The sequence below is a fragment of the Rhinoraja longicauda genome, chromosome 14, assembly GCF_053455715.1.
Source record: "Rhinoraja longicauda isolate Sanriku21f chromosome 14, sRhiLon1.1, whole genome shotgun sequence".
Taxonomy (NCBI): Eukaryota; Metazoa; Chordata; class Chondrichthyes; order Rajiformes; family Arhynchobatidae; genus Rhinoraja; species Rhinoraja longicauda.
The window spans coordinates 36,159,276-36,183,428 of record NC_135966.1 but is presented as its reverse complement, the minus strand read 5'-3'; the positions used below and the strand labels follow the sequence as shown (position 1 = coordinate 36,183,428).

Here is a 24,153-nt window from a genome sequence, read left to right as displayed (position 1 = left end):
CCGATCAATGATTCCTGTACACTCGCACTATCCAACACTGGTGACAATTTACAATCTTTACAGAAGCCTATTAACCTGCAAACCTGTGTGTCTTTAGAGTGTGGGAGGAAACTGGAGCACCCGGAGAAAACCCACATGGTCACACCTACAAACTCCACATAGACAGCACCCAGAGTCAGGATTGAACCTGGGTCTCTGGCGCTGTAAACAAGCAATTCTACTGCTGTGCCACGATACCGCCCAAATACTTATTTGCCACCCAGATACTTCTATCAGTTTAAGATAGTTTACATAGCATTGACCTGGTCCAGAACTATTCACAACCAATGAATTAATGCTGCAGTCAATTTCTGTTTTATTTCAGTTCAGTGGAGACTGGTATAAAGCAGGGTGTCAATAGGAGCAATGGGCTGAAAGACCTTTAGTTAAATACAGAAGGGAAATTTTAGTTTAATTCAGTTTATTATTATTTTCATGTGCACCGAGGTACTGTGAAGATGTTTTGTGTTAGATAATGTTGGGAAGGACGTCTCTACCGCTGAGCCTTGTCCTTCATCGCACTGTAACTTTCCTGTGATTTCAAGGTGTTGAACCCACAAGGGCAGCATGGTGGCGCAGCTGGTAGAGCTGCTGCCTGGCAGTGCCAGAGACCCAGATTCAATCCTCACCTCGGGCACTGTCTGTGTGAATTTCGCACGATCTCCCTGTGACCATGCGGGTTTTCGTTGGGTCCTCATGGTTTCTATGAGCTGATCATGGATGTTACATCCGGCCTGAACATTATCAATGCCGGTTTATTGGTATAAGACCATAAGACATGGGGGCAGAATTAGGCCATTCGGCCCATCAAGTCTGCTCCAAGATTTGATCATGGCTTATTTATTTTTCCCTCTCAATCCTGCTTTTCTGCCTTCTCCCCAGAACCTTTGACACCCATACTAATCAAGAACTTATCAGTCTCTGATTTAAACTACCCAATGACATGGCCTCCACCGCCATCTGTGGCAACAGATCCCCCAGATTCACCACCCTCTGGCTAATGAAATTCCTCCATTCTAAAAGTGCATCCTTTTATCCTGAGGCTGCGCCCTGTGGCCTGTGGAGACACGGTGGCACACCGGTAGAGTTGCTGTCCCACAATGCCAGAGGCCTAGGATCACCCTGATCTCGGATGCTGGGCATCTGAAGTACCTGAACAGGGGTCGTCATGGGTGGGAAGGGATAAGTGGACCATGGAGTTGTGGAGAGAGTAATCTCTGCAATCAAAACAAAAATCAGTCTGAAGATGGGTCTGACCCAAAACGTTGCCTATTTGTTTCCTCTATAGAATTTATAATGATGGATTTTACAGATTACAACGTTTACATATCTATTGTGCTGCTGCAAATAAGAATTTCATTGTTTCGTTTTGGGGCGTATGACAATTAAACACTCTGACCTCTTGATGGGCAGCACAGTGGCGCAGTGGTAGAGTTGCTCCCTTACAATGTCACAGACCCAGGTTCTAGAGGACACAGCCTCAGAATAACAGGATGCTTTAGAATGGAGATGAAGAGCAATTTCTTCAGCCAGAGGGTGGCAATCCTGTGAAATTCATTGCTGCAGACAATTGTGGAGTCCAAGCCACTGGGTATTTTTAAAGCAGAGATTAGTGGGCTGCACACTGGTGCAGCGGTAGAGTTGCTGCCTCACAGCGCCAGAGACCCCGGTTCGATCATGACTGCGGGTGCTGTCTGTATGGAGTTTGCACGTTCTCCCCGTGACCACATGGGATTTCTCCGGATGCTCCGGTTTCCTCCCACACTCCAAAGACTTGCAGATTTGCAGGTTAATCGACCTCTGTAAATTGCTCTTCGTGTACAGGGAGTGAATGCATAAGTGGGATAACATAGAACTAGCGTGAACCAGTGATCGATTGTCGGCATGGGCTTGGTTTATTTATTCCTGTCATCACGCAACTGTTTGCCAATCTAGAGCAAATTTTAGTGCCATGTCGTTGGCCTCTGCAAGATCCTTTACAGTGCATGTGTAATGCAGCATGTCACAGCTCAGGAGATGTTCTAGAGTCTGGAGGCCCCGTCCTCACTCGCGGTCTGCCGTACCTTCAGTATATCCCCACTTCAGCATGTTCCCCATGCCTGTCCACAGTCTGTTGAGACTGCGCCAGGTTATCCACGGTTGGTCGGAACCTGGTGGGAGTTTCTCAGACGGAGCGATTGCCATGCGAGTGTCTTCCGGAGATTTCTCGAGTCCCTCTTCCCAGAGTTTGAGCCTCCTGGACGATGCACTGCAGTCCAGGGGATGGACAGAAGAGAGGAAAGAGAGGAGACTTGGTAGGCTGAAGTGCCTGTCTCCGTCCGCACTGTATCTCCAAACTAAACTAATGAGCAAGACAGCAAGAACAGCTTGTTGAAATACCTCTGATCGACATCTGTGGAATTAATCAAGTTTCATACTCTTGGTGTTAAGCTTGTGTGTTTGACTTGCATTTTTAGCTGCATCAATCCAGGAATGCTATTTTCCCAGCTGTGCCACTTCCATTTGACAATCAACGTGCTGAAGCGTGATCTTTACTGAAGCAAAATATTTCTTGACAAAATAATTACGTGCTTTATCTGAATCCACCTGCAACTCTTACAAAGATTTTTTTTAAAGAAAAATAATATACATTTTATGTATATGCACTGCCTATACATTTCCTTTCTTTAAAAAGCCCCTGAAATTTGTGTTCAATGAGAGTAGAAAAAAGTATACAGGAACAGTTTTGATGTCGTGCTTTTATTCTGAATGCTTGTGTGACAGTAGGGAATTAAAAAAAATTAAATTCCCTAATATTGATTCTGCCTAGCGGTGAGGAGAATGGATTAGACATTGGTTTAGACTTTAGAGATACAGTGCAGAAACAGGCCCTTCGGCCCACCGAGTCCGCGCCGACCAGCGACCACCCGTACACTAGCACTATCCTACACTAGGGACAGTTTACAACTTTTATTCACCGAACCCAATTAACCTACAAACGTGTACATTTTTGGAGTGTGGGAGGAAACAAGAGCGCCCGGAGTAAACCCACGTGGTCACAGGGAGAACGTAGAAACTCTGTACCCAAGGTTAATATCGGGTATCTGGCGCTGTAAGGCAGCAACTCTACCACTGCGTCATTGTGCCGTACTGTGGGACAACTGACCATAATTCTATTCGTCTTAACTTATTATGGAAAAAGAGAGGACTGGTCCTCAAGTCCCACAAGAGTATAACACTTCTTTGGCTAGGTTTGCTCTGTTAGCTTTTTAATTCCTTTCTATTTGATTCCATATCTGTGAAGAGTCAGGGTAAGATTTTTTTTTTCTGCATGAAAGGTGTTCTATGAATGCGAGTTGTTCTTGCTTTGGGAGTTGTTGTATGAAACAATAGCTGATTTAAGTTGCAGAGATTTCCTGGGATTTATCATGGAAGGAAGTGCTTCTCTGAGTGCTGTTGTTTCTGAACAGAAAGGTTGTTCAAAACACAGAACCTGATACTCACAGAGAACAGCATTATCAAAGGTGCTATTCATTGCATGAACCTTCCTTCAGTCCCGGTCTATCTCTTCCAGTTGTTGAGGCGGTGTTTGAGGAATCTGAGATTGCCACAAAGGAATTTTCTAGCTTTCATCTAATCTCTCACCCCTCCAACCTAAACTGCGTGTATTCTGGGCAGAACAGAGGAAAATAAGAAGAAGGAGCAGAAATAGACAACACCATCCCTCAGACTGGTCCACCGCTCAATAAAAATACTCCTGATCAAATTCAGACCTAACTCCATCTTGCTCACTGTTTCACGAATAAGTCCATCTTGACCTCAAAGGTCTGCAACTCTCCAGAGAAACAAATTCCAAAGATTCACGAAGCTGTGTGAGATGTTGTTCATAAATTCATAAACTAAACGAAAGTCGATCAATTACCAGCCTTTCATAATCCATCAGAGCAAAATTAGGCCATTTGACCCATTGAGTCTACTGTGTCATTCAATCATAGTTGATCCATCTATCCCTCTCAACCCTATTCTCCTGCCTTCTCATCCATAACGATTGACGCCCTGACTAATCGGCTTTAAAAATACCCACAGACAAATGGTTCCATGTATGGACATCCTGGTCAGCATGGATGAGATGGGCCGAAGGGCCAATTTCCACGCTGCATGACTGTATGACTCCTCATACCCACCATAAATATGTGCATCCCTCATTGTAAAACTGTGCCCCTAATTCTTCATGCCTTCCTGAGGGCGATTGTCCTCTCAGCTTTTATTTTGTCAAGCCATCTCAAAGTCTTACATTCCTCTTCAGTCAATATGGATCCAAAGCAGTAAAATCCCCGTCCCCTTCCACCTATGTTTCTTCATCTGCCTTCACATTTCACGCCTCTCTCTCTCTACCTTTATCTATTCCTCTCACACTTTTTGTCTTGTTCATCTCTGGCTTTTGTCCAACCAACCGCCACTCAAACACCCCCCTCCCCCCTCACCTGTGTCCACCGATCACACGTTTGTCCCACCCTCACCCCCCTTCCAGCCCCCGCTGCAATCAGCCTGAACAAGGGCCCCGACCCAAAACGTCGCTATCCGTATTCTCCAGAGATGCTGTCTGACCCATTGGGTTACCCCAGCACTTTGTGTCTTTTTTTGCATCTGAAGCTCCTTATGTTTACAAGTAAGAATTTTCCAGGGAGGGTGGGTGAGGGTTATTTTTGTTGTTATATATAAAAAACAAAATGGAGGGGAATGTAATAGTAAGATTAAATGAGAACTTACCAGTTCGAAGTTTGATCTGTATTTTATGAGGAGTTACGATGAGGGACTACGTGAAGACCCCGTCCTGCACGCATGCGCGACATTCTTCAAAGCAGCGGTGTGGATTCACAGAAAAAACACAACGATTGAAATAAATATAGTAAAGAAAAAATAAGAACTTGATTACCAGTTGATCTGTATAAAAAAGGGTGGGAGCGGAGGGCACGTAGTCCCTCATCGTAACTCCTCATAAAATACAGATCAAACTTCGAACTGGTAAGTTCTCATTTAATCTTACTATTTTATTTCGGAGTCACGTGAGTGACTACGTGAAGACTTCAAAGCTCTGTGATTCCGAACCGTGTACCAGCTCATGCTTCACTCACTGTCTGAAGACCTTAGAGGGAGGAAGTATGTTATCGCAATAAAGAGCCTGTTTGTGAACAAAAAAGGTTTATTAATGACAACAAAAAACAGAGAGCTCCCCAGGGCTCAAATTAAATATTATCTGCAGACTCTAAAATTCTGTCTGCAAATGTAGCAGGTTGCGCCAGCGGTTTATTATAAAACCTTTGGAAAGTTCTTTCCGAGGACCATCCTGCTCTGGCCAGTATATGGTCCATAGGCACGTCCATTCGACTTGCCGCCGACGTAGATGCAGCCCTGGTGGAGTGAGATTTGAAAACATTGGTATTTACTCCCGCGGACTTAAGCACCTGCTTGAGCCACCTTGAAATGGTTTGGCTCGTCACCTGACCATGAGGCTTCTTGTGGCTTATCCATAAGGCTTTTTCTCTCCCTCTTAAGTTGAGTGTTGTGTCTATGTAATTGGCGAGATGGGTTTTGGCACACAGCCGTGGGTCAGATAAATATGTGCAGAACTCCATAACTGGAGGCGTGGTACCTGGTCTAGTTTGTTTGACCAGTCCCTGAATGTGGAATGTGAAACAGTCCAATGTTTCTGTCATGCTGTCCAGCCTCAGAAGGTGGAGGGATTGTACCCTTTGAGCTGACACTAGTGCCATGAGCATGACTGATTTCAGTGTAAGTTGTTCCAGCGTGAGTGCCCTGGGTGGTGGCCATCCCCTAAGGTGCGTCAGCACAATGCTGACATCCCAGATCTGAGTGTACCTTGGTCTGGGAGGGTTAGTGTTAAAAATGCCCCTCATGACTTTGGTTACTAGTGGATGGGACCCCAAAGCCAGTTGTCCTGCTGCTGGAACCAAATAAGCTGACAACGCACTCCTGGCTGTATTTATGGCGCTGTAGCTGAGTCCTTCCCGATGTAATCCAACCAGGAATTCTACAACACTGGTGGGTGTTGCTGTAGTGTAGGTAGTTCCTGTTTCGGAGCAATACCGTTCCCATTTTCTTATGTTGGTCAGGTATTGTCGCCTGGTGGACTCCCGGTGGGATGCGGTCATCATGTTGATGGCGTCCTCAGACAGTCCCAGGCCCAGTATAGGTCTTTTTAGAATCTGCAAGCCAGGAGATTGACTCTGTCATGGCACGGGTGACTAATGCCTGACACTGGGTGGATTAATAATTCCGGACTGCTGGGGAATTCCAACGGTGTTTCGACAGCCATGTCGAGGGCCACTGGGAACCATGGCTGTGTAGGCCAGTCGGGTATTATCAAGATTCCTGAAGCGGAATCCAATTGAATCTTGCGTAACACCCGACTGATGAGGCAGAAGGGTGGAAAAGCATAAAAGAACATTTTCCCCCAATACAGCGTGAATGCATCAACTGCTGCTGCCTCAGGGTCTGGTTCCCAAGCGACATACGTTGGTACCTGGTGATTTAGCCTGGATGCAAATAGATCGATATCTGGTGTGCCATATTGTTTTGTAATTTCGGCAAATACTTTGGGATTTAACATCCATTCGATGTTATCGTTAAATTTGCGTGACCTGGTGTCTGCCACTGTATTTTGCTTACCTGGTAGGTAAGTTGCTGATAACCAAGTATGTCTTTCGACACACCATTGCCAGATTATGTTGACCAATTTGTCACACGATGTTGACTTTATACCACCCATGTGGTTGATATAGGCCACCACCGTGGTATTATCTAATTGCAACCGGACATGTGCATGATGCGTATTAGATGAATATGCTTTTAAACCATAAAACGCACCCAACATTTCTAAATAGTTGATACCTCGTGTCTGTAGGCAAGATGATTCAGAATTAGTCCATCTGCCCCCTGTGCTGGATTGCATGTTAGTTGCTCCCCAACCCAAAGCACTGGCATCCGTTTGAATGGTTAATACTGGGTTAGTGATAATTATGGGACTGGAACTGAGGCTAATGTTCCTTGTCCACCATTGTAACTCTGTAATGGATTCAGCAGTTAAATACATAGCTCGGTCAAAGTGACCTGAGTTTTGCTTTAGTGCGTGCACTTTTGCTCTTTGTAAATTTTGGTAGTGCAAAGGCCCTAATTGTACAGCTGGAAAGGCTGCTACCATTTTGCCAATAACTCTAGCTACCTGCCGTATGGTTGGCTGACGTTTATGCATTAGTTCGTGGCATGATAGTGCCAATTTTGATGCTTTCCCCTTTGGCAGAGTTACAACCATGCGAACAGTATCAATCGTAAATCCAAGATAGTCCATGGTAGTGGACGGTGTAAGATTGGATTTATCTGGATGTATGACAAACCCCAAAGTTTCAAACAAACGTTTGGTGGCTGCTACTGCCAAAATAGCTGTCTCCAAGGTTTTCCCTACTATTAAAATGTCGTCTAAGTACGCCATGACTATATGCTTTTGTTTTCTTAATAACGCCAAGGCGGGTTTTAAGATTTTAGTGAACAACCTTGGAGCGGAGGTTAGTCCATTTGGTAAGACTTTAAATTGCCATAGCTGTTTCATCCAGATAAATTTTAAATATTTACGGTGCTCCTTGTGTATGGGTACTGAGTAGTAGGCATCTTTTAAATCAATGCCTGCTAGAAAGTAACCTGTAGAAATCAAAAGTCTGGCGGTTTCAAAAGTTTCCATCTTAAAATGTGTATACTTAACTGAGTCGTTTAACGTAGTTAAGTCAATGATGATGCGACATCCACCATCTTTTTTAGTTTTGGTGAAAATATTAGACACAAATTCCAAAGGTTCATGATTTGTTCTTTCAATGACACCTTTTGCTAGTAGCCTCACAAGTTCAGCTTGACCCTCTTGTTTGTCTTTGACTGAGAGGGTGAATACCCTTTGGGGTATGTGCTGAACTGGCGGAACGTTTTCATGAACAAATTCAATCTTATAACCATGAATGCAGGTTAGTATGTATTTGTCATTAGTAATGGTTTCCCATGCATCCAAAAACAAGTGCAATCTCCCCCCTGATAATATAGAGCCCCTACTGCTCATATGCCGAGAGGTACCAGACCCACCTACCTCCATGGTTATTGGTATTAATTTTTCTTGCGCCTCTTCGCTAGACGATGAGGTGTCTGCTGGGCTGTAGAGGGCTGCTGTTGACGTTGATGTTGTTGTTGTTGGGGGTGGCGCATTTTCCATGGGGTCCGCTCTGGGCCCTGGCCTAAAAAAGGCTTACGGGGAATAATTGCGGACCCCGAGCTTTCACCAGTCCCATATGGTGGTCTATGACTGGTGGACGCCGTGAGGTACTGCCGCCTGGGTTTGTTAGGTCTGCTCGGTCCTAAACCTACCCTCACGAGACCAAAGGTCTTGGATTCTTCCTCTAGGTCTTTCACCTTTTTTGGAAGATCCTTCCCAAAGAGCAGAATTGGAGGTTCTGAACCCGGTGTTTTGCAGAGTCCCGCAAACTTAGGGTTGAGGGCAGGCTTGATGTTTTCCTTCCGTAGGATATTTATCTGGTATTGGGTGGTACACAGCAGAGCTAATGTGTCTTGCTGGTTTGTGGAAATGTCCACCCCATCAATGGACCGAGCATATGATGTTATTCCTGCAGTCAGGAGTTTAAGGATCTTCTGGAGCTTCAACTCCAGGGTCCTGATATTCGGCCCCAAATGTCCCCAAATTTGGCTGTTTACAGCTGGTACATTTAATGATGTACAATTTTCTGGGGCTGTGTATAGCTCAAGAGCCTCATTGACCACCCGTTCTTGTAGGGGTTTTGAGGACAGGTGGTCAATGCTGGCTGCAAGTTTCGGCTCTAAAGGCCGACCCCCTCGTGGAATGACCACGTAGCGGTTGACCACCCCCAGCAGCTCTTCCTGATCCTGTACACTCTGCGTACTCCGGACATCTTCAGCCAACAACCCCTCTTCTTGACCAGCCCAGGCCTGGTCGCCACTGCTGCCTTCATTAGAAGGTGACACAATGGCCAGTGCCCCTAAAGGGTACTGCGGGAGTGCCTGGGCGCTCTGAGCCCTCCCTTGGCGAGTCTGCTGCTGCTCTCTTAGCAGGTCTCGCTGGAGCATTTGCTCCATAAGCCGTTCCATTCGGCTTAGGCGGCTGCCAGAGCCGCTGTGTAGCGGTGTAGCATCTTCATCCGAATCGTCGGACACTACCGCCCGGTTCTGGCTGCAGGTACCTCCAGCCCGCTGCTCAGGCTGCACTAGCGGTGCTGGGCTCGGCTCGGTAGTTACTGCCGCCTCTTGCCCCCCCTCCAAAGAACGTTCCTCAACGGGAAACGAACGGGGGCGAACTGCAATTTTCCTTCCTCTGGTCTTGCTCATCTTGGGTCGCCAATGCTTCCTAAAGCAGAGCACAGAGAAATATTCACGGCCACAGTAGAACTTACCTGTCGGCCCGACTTTTTAAATTGTAGCGGGAGCACCTTGGACTCCCGTTCGTCGCGGGTGCATTGCGTGAACGCTAATGTCGCGCATGCGTGCAGGACGGGGTCTTCACGTAGTCACTCACGTGACTCCGAAATAAAATGCATTACGTCTTTCGTATTGTATCTTTCCTTCAATAAAAATAAATATTTAAAGAATTTTCTTGTTCCATTCCTGGTACATACGACAATTAAACTGTTGAACCACAACTGCACATTCTCCAGGGGAAAAAGGATTGAGTCGGGACCCTTTCAATGTCACCCATCTTTTGTTCTCCAGAGATGCTGCCTGACCCACTGGGTTACTCCAGCACTTTGTGTCTTTTTTTGCATCTGAAGCTCCTTATGTTTGCAAGTAAGAATTTTCTTGTTCCATTCCTGGTACATACGACAATTAAACTGTTGAACCACAACTGCACATCATTCTCCAGGGGAAAAAGGATTGGGTCGGGACCCTTTCAATGTCACCCATCTCTTGTTCTCGAGAGATGCTGCCTGAGCCGCTGAGTTACTGCAGCACTTCGTGCCTATCTTTGATATTCACCAGCATCTGTAGTCTGAAGAATGGTCTCAACCTGAAACGTCACCTATTCCTTTTCTCCAGAGATGCTGCCTGACCCTCTGAGTTGCTCCAGCACTTTGTGCCTAGCACCTGTAGTTCTTTGTTTCCACCATCCTCCAGGTGTGTTCTCACCTAGACAGACCTTTTACTTTGCAACAATCTGAAATCACCATTCGTAAAAATAAATTTATTTCAATCTTTGCTTCTGGGTCGACGTGAAGTCAATTATCGCCCAGGAATCTTGAGAATCCCTGGGTTTGAATGGGATGAGACCAATATTTTATGCAGGGAGTTAATGGAGTCCTGGTTTGGTCTGACAGAATAGGTCAGTCACCGGAACCTAAAATTGAATAGATGCCTCTTAATTGGCCCACAGTTGAATGCTTGATTTCTCCAAGCGAATATACTTTTCACAACTTAACCCAATTATCCAGTTCCCACCACACCAGTGGCATTCTAACGTTGGTTCAGAGCCTTATCCATTTTCTGAATCTCGTTCTTTCTGACGTCCTTAATTAAATCCGAACTCCTACTTCCAATTCAGCTTCTTCAGTCTTTGTGAGAATTGGCTGGAACATAACAACACTTACATACTGTGGCAGCGAGAGAAGGTCAGAGGCCAGGTGGAGGAGTCTTGTGGTGCATGACTTACCCCCTAACATCTCAAGAACTTTCCACCACCTACAAGGCACGGGTCGGAAACGCAATGGAGTATACCCCACTTGCCTGGATGACTACTCACTCCAGTAACTCTTGGGAATCTCAACACAGTTCAGGACAAAGCGACCCATGTAATTATCACTAGGACATAGAACATAGGACAGTATAGCACAAGGGAAGAAGGGTCTCAACCCCTAACGTCACCTGTACCTTTTCTCCAGAGATGCTGCTTGACCCGCTGAATTACTCCAGCATTTTGTGTCCATCTTCGGTGTAAACCAGCATCTGCAGTTCCTTCCCACACAAGAGCAAGCCCTTCAGCCTCCTGCGTCTGTGCCGAATATGATGCCAAGACCATCTCTTACGTACCTGCACATAATCCATATCCCTGCATTCCTTGCATATCCTTGTTAGTTAGTTAGTTAGTTAATTAGTTCGTTTATTAGTTTAGTTCATTGTCACATGTACAGAGGTTATAGTGAAAAGCTTTTATGTTGCCTATGATCCAGTCAGCGGAAAATCTATACTTGATTACAATCAAGCCATCCACAGATACATGATAAAGGGAATAACATTCAGTGCAAGATAAAGTCCAGTGAAGTCTGATATACCTATCCAAAAGCCTCTTAAGTGTCTCTACTGTATCTTTCTCAAACACCAACCCTGGCAGAACATTCCTGGCCACTCACCACTCTCTGGGAAGAAGAGTCTCCATGCACATCTCCTTTAAACTTTGCACATCTCACCTTAAAGCTATGGCCTCTTGTATTTGATTTTTACATCCTGGATAAAAGGTTCTAACCACCTACCCTATCTATGCCTCTCATTATTTTTAGATACTTCTATCGGGTCTCCCTGCTGTCTCCAGCATTCCAGGGAAAACAATCCAAGTCTGTTCAACCTCTCCGTGTCCAAAGGTCAACGATAGTTACTTGTCTTGCCTGTACCAGCTGCACTCAAACATAAGACCTAATTGCAAATATTTCTGGAGACACCAGGAACTGCAGATGCTGACCTATAATTTAAAAAGACACAAAGTGCTGGAGTAACTCAGTGGGTCAGGAAGCATCCATGGGGGACATGAATAGGTGAGGAGGAAAGGTCCTGAACTGAAATGTCAGGTGTCCATGTTCTCCACCACTTCCAGGTGAGATGGATGTCAGTTGCATTCGGTGCTCCTGATGTGGCCACATTTACGTTGGCGAGACCAAGTATAGATTGGGCAACCCCTTTGCTGAACACTTGAGCTCGGTCTTCTGGATCTTCCAGTCGCTAACTATTTTAATTCCCCTTCCCATTCCCATACTGAATCTGAAGAAGGGTTCCGACCCGAAACGTCACCCATCCTTTTTCTCCAGATATGATGCCTGACCCTCTGAGTTACTCCAGCATTTAGTGTCTATCCCTGTTACAAACCAGCATCTGAAGTTCCTTGGAGAAAAGGATCAGGTCAGAACCCTTCTTCTGACACACTAGATGTTCAGATATTTATACTACTGACTTTTTTTCTGGCCAGCCCTTGGTAAGAGGCTGGTCATTTCATATTTCATATTTTTCATATTTCAGATACAGCGCGGAAACAGGCCTTTTCGGCCCACCAAGTCCGCGCCGCCCAGCGATCCCCGCACATTAACACTATCCTACACACACTAGGGACAACTTTTTTTTTTTTAACATTTACCCAGTCAATTAACCTACATACCTGTACGTCTTTGGAGTGTGGGAGGAAACCGAAGATCTCGGAGAAAACCCACGCAGGTCACGGGGAGAACATACAAACTCCTTACAGTACAGCATCCATAGTCAGGATCGAACCTGAGTCTCCGGCACTGCATTCGCTGTAAAGCAGCAACTCTACCGTTGCACCACCGATTTTTTGATCTGATGTTGACATCAACCATGACAACCTTCTTATTTTTCACAAATATTTCAAAATCGGGCTTCCAGAGTGAACTGTGCTCAGATTTTCGATGTGGTGCTACAATTATCGAGCAACCCGAAACCTGGTGTCTGGCGCTGTGAGGCAGCAACTCTACTGCTAACCCACTGTGCGGTCTGACCCTAGGGATTCTGGGAAACAATTTCAGATCTTTAAGGCCAGACAATCTTAAAGCACAATCACTAGTCAGGGGAACAATATAGGAAAAGAATGAGGTCTGATGGCCTTGAGGAGATAGTTATAACTAAGCCGCAACATGCAGGCACATTGATTTGAAAGGGAAGGTTAGATGATGGAGTTTATCATTGGCTTGGGTCAACAAACAAATTGTCCATACAGATAAGGCAGATGCATGCGCTAATATCTTAGAGAGAGGGAATTACGGGGAGAGGGAAACCACAGGAGTGGCAGAGGTTACATGGGCCAAACACTTCCCGTTGAAAAATCAGTAGCTTTTGAAACGACTTTTAGAGTTATTGTCTTCCAGCTCAGCTCCGAAACAGAGCATTAAATTGTGAACATTAATCTTGTTTGGCAGGAGTATAGCCAACTAATTTCTGCAGCACTCGAGCTGAGATAGACATCATAGTAAAAGAGGTTTGTGCAGTAATCTCCGCCACCTAATAGCATTTCACACGCCACAGCCTTCCTTCCACACTTCACGGTTGCTTGGATGAGGTGCTGGCTATTTTTTGCTGGGTTTCAATTTTGTTTGTGTAGTGCCTTAGATAGATCCTTCCTTTATACGGTGGCATACGGCAGGGAAACAGGCCCTTCGGCCCAACTTATCCATGCCAACCATCTAAGCCAGCCCCATTTACCTGCATTTGCTCTTTCCCCCTCTAAACCTTTGCTATCCTTCTACCTGTCCAAGTGTCACTGTGGTTCAGCTGGCAGAGCGGCTGCCTCACAGTGCCAGAGACCCGAGTTCAATCCTGACCTCGGGTGCTGTCTGTACGGAGCTTCCGCACTTTGCCCAGAGTAGGGGAATCAAGAACCAGAGGACATAAGTTTAAGATGTGAAGGGAAAAATTTGATAGGAACTTGAGGGGCAACTTTTTCACACAGAAGGTGGTGGGTATATGGAACTAGCTGTCAGGGGAGGTCGTTGAGGCTTGTATTTATATCAACATTTTAAAGATCTTTGAACAAGTACATGGATAGGACCGGTTTAGAGAGATATGGGCCAACCTTTCATGATTTTGTTCACCTCTATAAGATCACCCCTCGTCCTCCTGCGATCCAAGAGAGAGAGTCCCATCCTGCTCAACCTCTCCCTGCAGCTCAGACCCTCAAGTCCTGGCAACATCCTCGTAAGAAGTGTTAAAAATAGGCAAGTAGTTGGACTGCAAAGATTGAGACTGAAGAATGGTCTTGATCTTAAATGTCACCTATTCCTTTTCTCCAGAGATGCTGTCTGAACCGCTGAGTTAGCCCAGCTTTTTATGCCTACCTTCAGTTTAAACCAGCATCGACAATCCCTTCCTGCACATGCAAATATTTTAATGTTGATATATTCTTTCTGTTTGCAGTGACTGAAGCATTTTAACTATGCGGCAGTATTTCAAAAACTAATGTTGAGTGAATATTAATCTGCATTAATCCTGTTGAATGTAGTTTTTCAGTCAGTAATGTGCATTTTTTTTAAGTGCTTAATCATAAAGCTTTGTATGATTAATAATATAAAGATTATGCTCTACAAACTATTAAAGCTATTGCAAATGCTGAAAGTGCTGGAGTAATTCAGATGATCTGGCAGTATTTGCAGATGGCATGCTTTTCAAATACAGACACGTCCGGATTTATGAAACAGGTGGCTTACGTAAACTCGCACTTCGGTAGACAATTCTGGCAGTTTGGATTTACCACAAAACTGCACGATCGCTCAAGTTTACATCAGAAAGAAGCCGGCAATGGTGGCAGTGGTTACCCAGAAGGCTGCATGCCACAGGACGTGCCCCAACGGCAAGACAGAACTCCAGTCGTTCAATGGCGGTGGTGCTTACCCAGAAGGCCGCAAGCCGCGGAAAGTGCCCTGGACGTAGCCGGGTGCCGCTGAGACAGTTAATATTCTCAATGGTGGACATAAAGTGCTGGGCATAAAATAGTGGACATAACTCAGTGGGACAAGAAGCATCTCTGGAGAACATGGATAGGTGATGTTTCGGGTCAGGACCCTTCCACAGACTGACTGGGGGGTGGGGTGAGGGGGTGGGGAGAGAAGCCTGGAAGAGTTTAACTATTGTTAGGTTGGTTAAAACAATATCTGGTGTTGAGGGGTGACAGGAGAATAAGGGGGGAATTTGAGTAAGAGTGTCATACAGCACGGAAACAGACCGTCCGGCCCAATTTGCCCATCATCTGCTGTGTTCTGTTTCGTCCTGTGATATGAAGACAGCAAAATAATCTGTTTAAGTTGTTGGTTGAGAGGGCTTAACTGGTGGGGAAGACTCAACATAATTCCCCTCACTGAAATACACTGGATCTTTTGGGTTTTTGGTTCAACGGTTCATTTGAAGGCAGCACCTCCAGCTTCGTCGTACTCCAGACTTAGTACTGGGGCTAGATCCCAGGTGTGTGTGTGTGTGTGTGTGTGCGCGCATGTGTGTGGGTGCGTGTGTGCGCGTGCGCGCATGCATGTGTGGTCCAAGTCCTCAGAGTAGCATTTCAACCCACAACAATCTTATTGCGAGATGGGGTTGAGCCAAGGAACTGAATAGGCCAAAGATGAAGGAGGCCAATGTTCCCATTATCTAATACTGGAGGAAATATCTCATTTTTAACCTAGGCTTTTTCACTTTCTCTCGCCAGTTTTGTTTCCTCCCGGGCTCCATCACTAGCCAGATGTTACAGATAGAGCTTAAAAGCAATCAATAAAGAAAGAAATCCTGCCATTAAATCCTCTGTGCATTAATTATATAAGATCGTTACTGATCTCTGCTTCATTGCAAAAATTAAAGCACCCGCAGTGTTTGTGCTGTGCAAAAGAGTATTATAGAGCTTTATAGTTCTTTATTTCTGCTGTATCTCAACGGCTGCATTCAGCTTCTGACCTGGACTCACCTCTCTATCCCAAAGATACATGCAGGCAAATGTCATTCAGTCATAAGGAATAGTAGAATTAAAGGTAGACACAAAATGCTGGAGTAACTCAGCGGGTCAGGCAGCATCTAGGGAGAGAAGGAATGGGTGACGTTTCGGGAGTAGAATTAGGCCATTCGACCCATCAAGTCTACTCCGCCATTCAATCATGGCTGATCTGTCTCTCCCTCCTAACCCCATCCTCCTGCTTTCTCCCCATAACCTTTGATGCCCGGACGAATCAAAGTGTAGGAGAGAACTGCTGAAGCTGGTTTACGCCACAGATAGACAAAATGCTTGAGCAGCATCTCTGGAGGAAAGGAATAGGTGTTGTTTCGGATCGTGGCCATTCTTCAGTCTGAGAGTCTCGTTCTTTGTACCTTTTCTTGCCTCTAGTTTCTATCTCCCCTGACTGTCAGTCTAAAAAATGGTCTCAACCCGAAACGTTACCTATTCCTTTATTCCTTTTCTCCAGAGATGCTGCCTGACCCACTGAGTTACTCCAGCATTCTGTGGCTACCTTCATGCAGGTAAATGCCTGCTTCAATGAACATATACAGCCATGATTTATTCACAAAATGCTGGAGTAACTCAGCAGGTCAGGCAGCATCTCGGGAGAGAAGGAATGGGTGACGTTTCGGGTCGAGACCCTTCTTCAGATTGATGTCGGGGGTGGGACAAAGGAAGGATATAGGTGGAGACAGGAAGATAGAGGGAGATCTAGGAAGGAGGAGGGGAAGGGAGGGACAGAGGAGCTATCTGAAGTTGGAGAAGTCGACGTTCATACCACCGGGCCGCAAACTGCCCAGGCGAAATATGAGGTGCTGCTCCTCCAATTTCCGGCGGGCCTCACTATGGCACTGGAGGAGGCCCATGACAGAGAGGTCAGACTGGGAATGGGAGGGGGAGTTACAGTGCTGGGCCACCGGGAAATCAGTTGCGTTAATGCGGACCGAGCGCAGGTGTTCAGCGAAGCGATCGCCGAGCCTGCGCTTGGTTTCGCCGATATAAATAAGTTGACATCTAGAGCAGCGGATGCAATAGATGAGGTTGGAGGAGGTGCAGGTGAACCTCTGTCTCACCTGGAAAGACTGTTTGGGTCCTTTGATGGAGTTGAGGGGGGAGGTGAAGGGACAGGTGTTGCATCTCGTGCGGTTGCAGGGGAAAGTGCCCGGGGTTAGGGTGGTTTGGGTAGGAAGGGACGAGTGGACCAGGGAGTTGCGGAGGGAACGGTCTCTGCGGAACGCAGAGAGGGGAGGGGATGGGAAGATATGGCCAGTGGTGGGGTCCCGTTGTAGGTGACGGAAATGTTGGTGGATGATATGTTGGATCCAGCCATAAGCCATAACATATACAGCCATAAGGGTCTGAAGAAGGGGCCCGCCCTAAAACGTCACCTCTCCCTTTTTCTCCAGAGACTCTGCCTGATCTGCTGAGTTACTCTAGTTTAGTTTAGTTTACTATGATCACGTATACCAAGATACAGTGGAAAGCTTTTTTGATGTGTGCTATCCAGTCAGTGAAAAGACGACAATACCCTACAATCAAGTCATCCACAGAGTACAGGTACAGGATAAGGGAATAATGTTTAGTGGAAATTAAAGTCTAGGAAAGTCCAATACAAGATAGGCTGAGTGTCTCCAATGAGATAGCTAATAACTCAGGACCGCTCTCTCGTTGATGATAGGGTGGTTCAGTTGACTGAAAACAGCTGGGAAGAAACTGTCCCTGAATCTGGAGGTGTGCGTTTTCACATTTCTGTACCTCTTCCCTGATGGGAGTGGGGAAAAGAGGAAAGCGACCGGGGGAGACTGGTCCTTGAAGATGCTTGTGGCCTTGCCGAGGCAGCGTGAGGTATAGATGGAGACAGCGTGTAGTGTTGGGCTTTGTGTCTAACATGTACAGTCAAATACATCAGACCCTGTCCTGATGTTTTGATAGTTCTGAGTAGCTCTGAATCTCTCGGCTAATCTTCCCACTTGACTATATTTTAATTAGATTCCAGATTGCACAGTGGAATGGGTTTCATTATTGAGCAATAGGTCAGTCTTCTACTGCTACTTAATGTCGTCTCTGCCTGTCACAAGAGATCCTTTTCAGCTGATCTCTTGAGTTATTTAAGTGGAAACGTGCTCCTGAAGGATCTGGCCTGTTTTTGTAGTCTACAGGTTGGGTTACCTTAATTATTTCACTGGTTTCTATAATTGGTTTTGCTCTGCATCAGAAATCATTATTGAAAGAAAGGAAGGGGAGGGAATTCATCGAGTTGCATTTGAAATATGTCAATGTGTCTCTCAGATTTCTGACAGATTTAGATTTAGATCTAAATCTATTGGAGACCCTTAAGGGCCTGTCTCACTTTAGGCGATTTTAAGGCGACTGCCGGTGACTAGGCTGTCGCCATCAGTTCGCCGGGTGTCGTGGGCATGATCGTGAGGAGTCTTCCAAGAATCGTAGTGGATCTCAGCGCGTCGCTGAGAAATCATCCGGAATGAAATTTCTCGGCGACAGCTGGCTTGTCGCCAGGTATCGTTGCTTATTGCAGGCGCTGTCGCATGCTGTCCCCAGGTTTGCTAGGTTCTCTTAGATGCATTTAGAAGCACATTATATTAAAATAAGTAAAGTCATTTCAAAATACCATAAAATGCTTGTGTTTTTCCAATTTATTTACCGTCAGGACATTTGACAGGTAGATTGGAGGTGACAGTTTGACGGTCAGGTAAGCGTGGGAATTTTGCGATGTTTATGGCCATCAGCCATTACAACCCAGAAACCAGATATGCATCTCCCGTACATTTTCAAAGAATGCCCACACACTTTTCACAAAAATCCACTTAACCACTTATTAAATTATTTTTTAATACAGCTATTAGTAAACTGGAAGTAAATCCAGTTTATGCCTTGTTACAGTGATGCTTGGTTTTTAAGTAACCCATACAAGATGTTATAGTTCAAAACTCTCAAGTACTTACCGACTTGTCAGTGATTTCAGCGAAAATTAGGACGCCAAAGAAGCATTAACAGCGTGGGAATTTTGTGATGTTTCTGAAGACGGTGTAATCTCGACCTGACTCGGCATTGTCGTGGTCATTGTCATCGGGTAAAAGAAAAGATGGCGATCTGCTACGACTTTGACAGTCGCCGACAGTCGCTTTAAAATCGCCTAAAGTGGGACAGGCCCTTTAGACTATCTTTAATCAGACTTTCCTGGACTTTATCTTGCACTAAATGTTATTCCACTTATCATGTATCTGTACACTGTGGACGGCTCGATTGTAATCTTGTGTAATCTTCCCGCTGACTGGTTAGCATGCAACAAAATATTTTTCACTGTACCTCGGTACATGTGACAATAAGCTATCTATACTATACTAAACTAAACTAAACTAAACTGAACAAAACTAAACTAAACTAAACTAAACTAAAGTAAACTCCCCAGATTCTACCAATAAGTTGGATACTAGGAACAATTTACAGAGGCCAATTAACTTACCGACCTACTTGGAGATGTAGGATGAAACCTGAACACCTGGAGGAAACCCACACTGTCACAGGGAGAATATGCAAACTCTACTTAGGCAGTCAGGATTGAAACCATGTCTCGGGAGATGTGAGGCAGCGATTCTTCCAGCTTAAATTCCAGAATGTAATATCTGCAGAGTAGACGAGGTTTTATTTATTGGCTCTCAGTATTTCGATGAACTTACTAAATTACTGAATGGGAATCAGCGCCTCTTTACTCCAAGTGGTAATGAGGGTGTGAGACTGTGAGGGTGACTGAGTGATTTTACTCGGGATTTGCAGCAGTGGTAGCAATCAAACCAAGGCTCATGATACATAACCATAAAGAGCTTTTTAATTAGTGCGATCGATTGTATTGATCACCACTTTTTGGGAGTGGGATAAATCACTGTTTAATGGAGTAGCTAGAATATGCAGCGGAGTGTGTGTGGTGAAGCTTTGGAATGGTTGGAGAAGACGCCCCTTTATTTGACTCATAGCGTCAAAGAGTGATGCAGCAAGGAAACTGGCCCTTTAATATAACTATAAGCCATGCCAACCAAAATGGCCATCTCACATTCTGTTATAGATATGGGGTCTCACAGCATGTATACAGGCCCTTCAATATGACCAAAATGTCCAACTGGGGTCAGGATACAACCCAGGTCTCTGGCACTGTTAGGCAGCAACCCTCCCTCTGCACCACTGTGCCAGCCCTTTTAGTTAGAGATACAGCTTGGAAAGAGGCTCTTTGGCCCACCGAGTCCATGCCAAGCATCGATTCCCCACTTCACACTGTATTATCTCACTTTCACTCCTTGCTCATCAGGAACAATTTATGGATCAAAGACTGGAGGCCATAACTTTAAGGTGGAAGGAGCAAAGTTTAAAGGAGATGTACCGGGCAACATTTTTTAAACACATAATGGTGGGGTTGCCAGGGGTGATGGTGGAGGTAGATATGAGAGTAGCATTTAAGAGGCTTTTAGATAGGCACTTGGAAGTGCAGGTAATACATAGAAACATAGAAAATAGGTGCAGGAGGAGGCCATTTGGCCCTACGATCCAGCACCGCCATTCAATATGATCATGGCTGATCATCCAAAATCAGTACCCCGTTCCGGCTTTTTCCCCATATCCCTTGATTCCCTTAGCCCTGAGCTAAATCTAACTCTTGAAAACATCCAGTGAATTGGCCTCCACTGCCTTCTGTGGCAGAGAATTCCACAGATTCACAACTCTCTGGGTAATTTTTTTTTTCTTCATCTCAGTCCTAAATGGCCTACCCCTTATTCTTAAACTGTGACCCCTGGTTCTGGACTCCCCCAACATCGGGAACATTTTTCCTGCATGTACCCTGTCCAATCCTCTGATAGAGGGATATGGATCATGTACAGGTAGATGAGATCATTTTTACTTGACATCACGTTCGGCACAAATATTGTGGGCGAAGGGCCCATTCCTGTACAGAGTCTCGTGACTCTGCCTCTCAGATGAGAGAGATGAAGAAGTGCTGTCCTTTGTTTCTGTGCTCTGTGTACGTGTGGTTGCTTACTGACCTCTGTGAAGCCTTCCTCATAAAAGGAGAGAGGAGAGGGTCAGAGGTGACCATCTGACCAATTTGCATTGAAATCCCTGGAGCAGATTAGCAGCAGATTAGCAACACATGCAAGGCTGCAGTGAGCTGTGAACTGGACTGGGTTTTGGAATGAAGCATCCATTGAAGGGATTAATGGGTGTGAATGCCTACATCATTGAGACGGTGATGGATGGTGAAGGGGTGAATGGTGGCAGCCCTCCCGTACTAAGTTCATAAGTTCATAAATTATCCGAGCAGAATTAGGCCATTAGGCCCATTAAGTCTACTCCGCCATTCAATCATGGCTGATCTATCTTACCCTCTCAACCCCATTCTCCTGCCTTCTCCCCATAACCCCTGACACCCGTACTAATCAAGAATCTGTCAATTTCTGCCTTAAAAATATCTATTGACAGCCTCCACAGCCGTCTGTTGCAATGAATTCCACAGATTCACCACCCTCTGACTAAGTGGCACAATTGAAGGGCTGGATTGCGTGTGTTTAAATGTTTGTGTTGAAATTTGCTTGAGACCAGCATCTGCAGTTCTTTTTTATTACATGATGCCAAAATCGAATCTTATCTGCCTGCATATAATCCACATTCCCCGCATACCCACATGTCTGTCTAAAAGTCTCTTAAGTGGCTCCATTGTATCTGCCTCGACCACCATCCTCGGCAGTACGTTCCTGGCACTCACCATCTTCTGTGTAAAAAAACATGCCCCGCACACCTCTTTTAAACGTAGCCTCTCTCACCTTAAAGCAAGGCCCTTTCGTGCTCGATTTTACCAAGGATAGACACAAAGTGCTGGAGTACATCAGCGGTTCAGGCAGCATCTCTGGAGAAAAAGGATGGGTGTCCTTTCCGGTTGGGACCCTTTTTCAGACCATCCAGGGAAAATGTTTCTGACTATCTATCCCATCTACGCTTCTTATAATTCTATATACTTCTATTAAGTCTCACCGCAACCTCCGGCGTTCCAAGTCTGTCCGATCACTCACTTCAGGTGCAGTCCGTACGGAGTTTGTATGTTCTCATTTATATGATAATTGGCTGGTATAAGTGTAAATTGTAAATTATAAATTGTCCCTAGGGGGTGTGTGTAGGGTCGTGTTAATGTGCGGGGATCGCTGTTTGGTGCTGACTCGGTGGGCCGAAGGGCCTGTTTCCGTGCGGTATCTCTAAACAAACAAACTAACTAAACAAGCAACTGTAGATGCTGGTTCACACAAAAGGACACAAAGTGCTGGAGTAACTGAAAGGGTCAGGCAGCATCTCTGGAGAACATGGATAGGTGACATTTCGGGTCAGGACCCTTGTTCAGTCACCATCAATTCAGTCAGTGACTGACGCGTTGGTCGGCTCAAGTTTCATTCCATTTGATTCGCTTTCTTCCAATCTTCGTCCTGTCAGTGCAATGAAATGTTCCAGGCTGATACAGTCGGGTTGGTGCTTGGCATAGTCTGTGGTATCGACACCGGCTGACACAAGTGAGCTTAACTAGATATGATAAAGTGCAGGAGCATCGCAGACAAAACCCACACAGGCATTGCCCTCACGGAGAGCTGGTGATTAATTAAAACCAGTGAGATTGACAGCACTGCCGTGAGCCACATACCTTTGCATAGCTAATCCATCTCATACCGACATCCATGCCGATGCATTCACTATATAGGAGCCTGAAAACAGTAACGTCCAGGTTCAGGAGCAGCTTTTCCCCTAAAACTAACTGTCTATTAAAACTACAACCTCCAAATAAGCACAGAACTAAATAGATTTGGGGCATTGGTTTGTCTTTGCACTGTTATTGTTACTTGCAGCAGCATTAATGATGTGTGTGAAGGAACTGCAGATGCTGGTTTAAACTGAAGATAGACACAAAATGATGGAATAACTCAGTGGGACAGGCAGCATCTCTGGAGAGAAGGAATGGGTGACGTTTCGGGTCGAGACCCTTCTTCAGACGGGTCAGGGCCTTCTTCAATCTGAAGAAGGGTCTCTACAAGAAACATCACCCACTTCTATCCAGAGATGCTGCCTGTCCCACTGAGTTACTCCAGCATTTTGTGTCCAGCATTTTGTGTCTACCCTCTCCTCTCTCCTTTTATGAGGAAGGCTTCACAGAGGTCAGAAAGCAACCACACGAACACAGAGCACAGAAACAAAGGACAGCACCTCTTCACCTCTCTCATCTGAGAGGCAGTGTCACGCGGCTCTGTACAGGAACGGGCCCTTCGGCCCACAATATTTGTGCCGAACATGATGTCAAGTTAAATTGATCTCATCTACCTGTACATGATCCATATCCCTCCATCAGAGGAGTGGACAGGGTACATGCAGGAAAAATGTTCTCGATGTTGGGGGAGTCCAGAACCAGGGGTCACAGTTTAAGAATAAGGGGTAGACCATTTAGGACTGAGATGAAGATGAAAAAAAATCACCCAGAGAGTTGTGAATCTGTGGAATTCTCTGCCACAGAAGGCAGTGGAGGCCAATTCACTGGATGTTTTGAAGAGAGAGTTAGATTTAGCTCAGGGCTAAGGGAATCACGGGATATGGGGGAAAAAGCCAGAACGGGGTACTGATTTTGGATGATCAGCCATGATCATATTGAATGGCGGTGCTGGATCGTAGGGCCAAATGGCCTCCTCTTGCACCTATTTTCTATGCAGGCTGTACCCTTGTGACCATACTCTTGTTATATGAAGAAAGCATATTTTTGGGCAAAACAATCTGCATTTCCAAATTGCAATTTCATGTTTGTAGATAATTACCAGGCAGTAATGTATTTTACAACACGTGCTTTGTACCTGTACAGCCACTGGCTATGTCACTGGAATATCTCCTCTGCCTAATGTAGATGAAGGTTGATCATTAATACACAGTGAATGTGAATCAATCTTAATCTTTTTCAATGTTAGGTTGGTTAGCTGAATGCATTCATTCAGAGTGTGGGTTTACAACAAATTGGGGCGGTCATGTAGCAGTTACAGTGCCCTCCATAACGTTTGGGACAAAGACCCATCATTTATTTATTTGCCTCTGTACTCTACAATTTGAGATTTGTAATAGAAAAAATCACATGTGGTTTAAAGTGCACATTGTCAGATTTTATTAAAGGCCATTTTTATACAATTTGGTTTCACCATGTAGAAATCACAGCTGTGTTTATACATAGTCCTCCCATTTCAGGGCACCATAATGTTTGGGACACATGGCTTCACAGGCGTTTGTAATTGCTCAGGTGTGTTTAAATGCCTCCTTAATGCAGGTATAAGAGAGCTCTCAGCAAC

At 45.3% G+C, this 24,153-nt stretch overlaps 2 protein-coding genes across 9 annotated transcripts in view; one reads left to right on the top strand and one right to left on the bottom strand.

Annotated features, from left to right (window-relative positions):
• Positions 1-24,153, top strand: part of LOC144600209 (protocadherin-1-like) — a 520,454-nt gene that overhangs the window by 107,159 nt on the left and 389,142 nt on the right. The window lies entirely within an intron of this gene.
• Positions 4,788-9,540, bottom strand: LOC144599910 (uncharacterized). The gene is made up of 2 exons (XM_078411174.1): positions 8,168-9,540; positions 4,788-4,872 (listed from the first exon to the last, which is right to left on the bottom strand). The coding sequence occupies exon 1, from the start codon at positions 9,433-9,435 to the stop codon at positions 8,185-8,187; it is 1,251 nt and encodes a 416-aa protein (XP_078267300.1). The 5' UTR covers positions 9,436-9,540; the 3' UTR covers positions 4,788-4,872; positions 8,168-8,184.

Bases quoted from the DNA above. Each gene is read 5' to 3' on its own strand.
- LOC144599910 (XM_078411174.1), bottom strand. From the start codon at position 9,435: ATGAGCAAGACCAGAGGAAGGAAAATTGCAGTTCGCCCCCGTTCGTTT.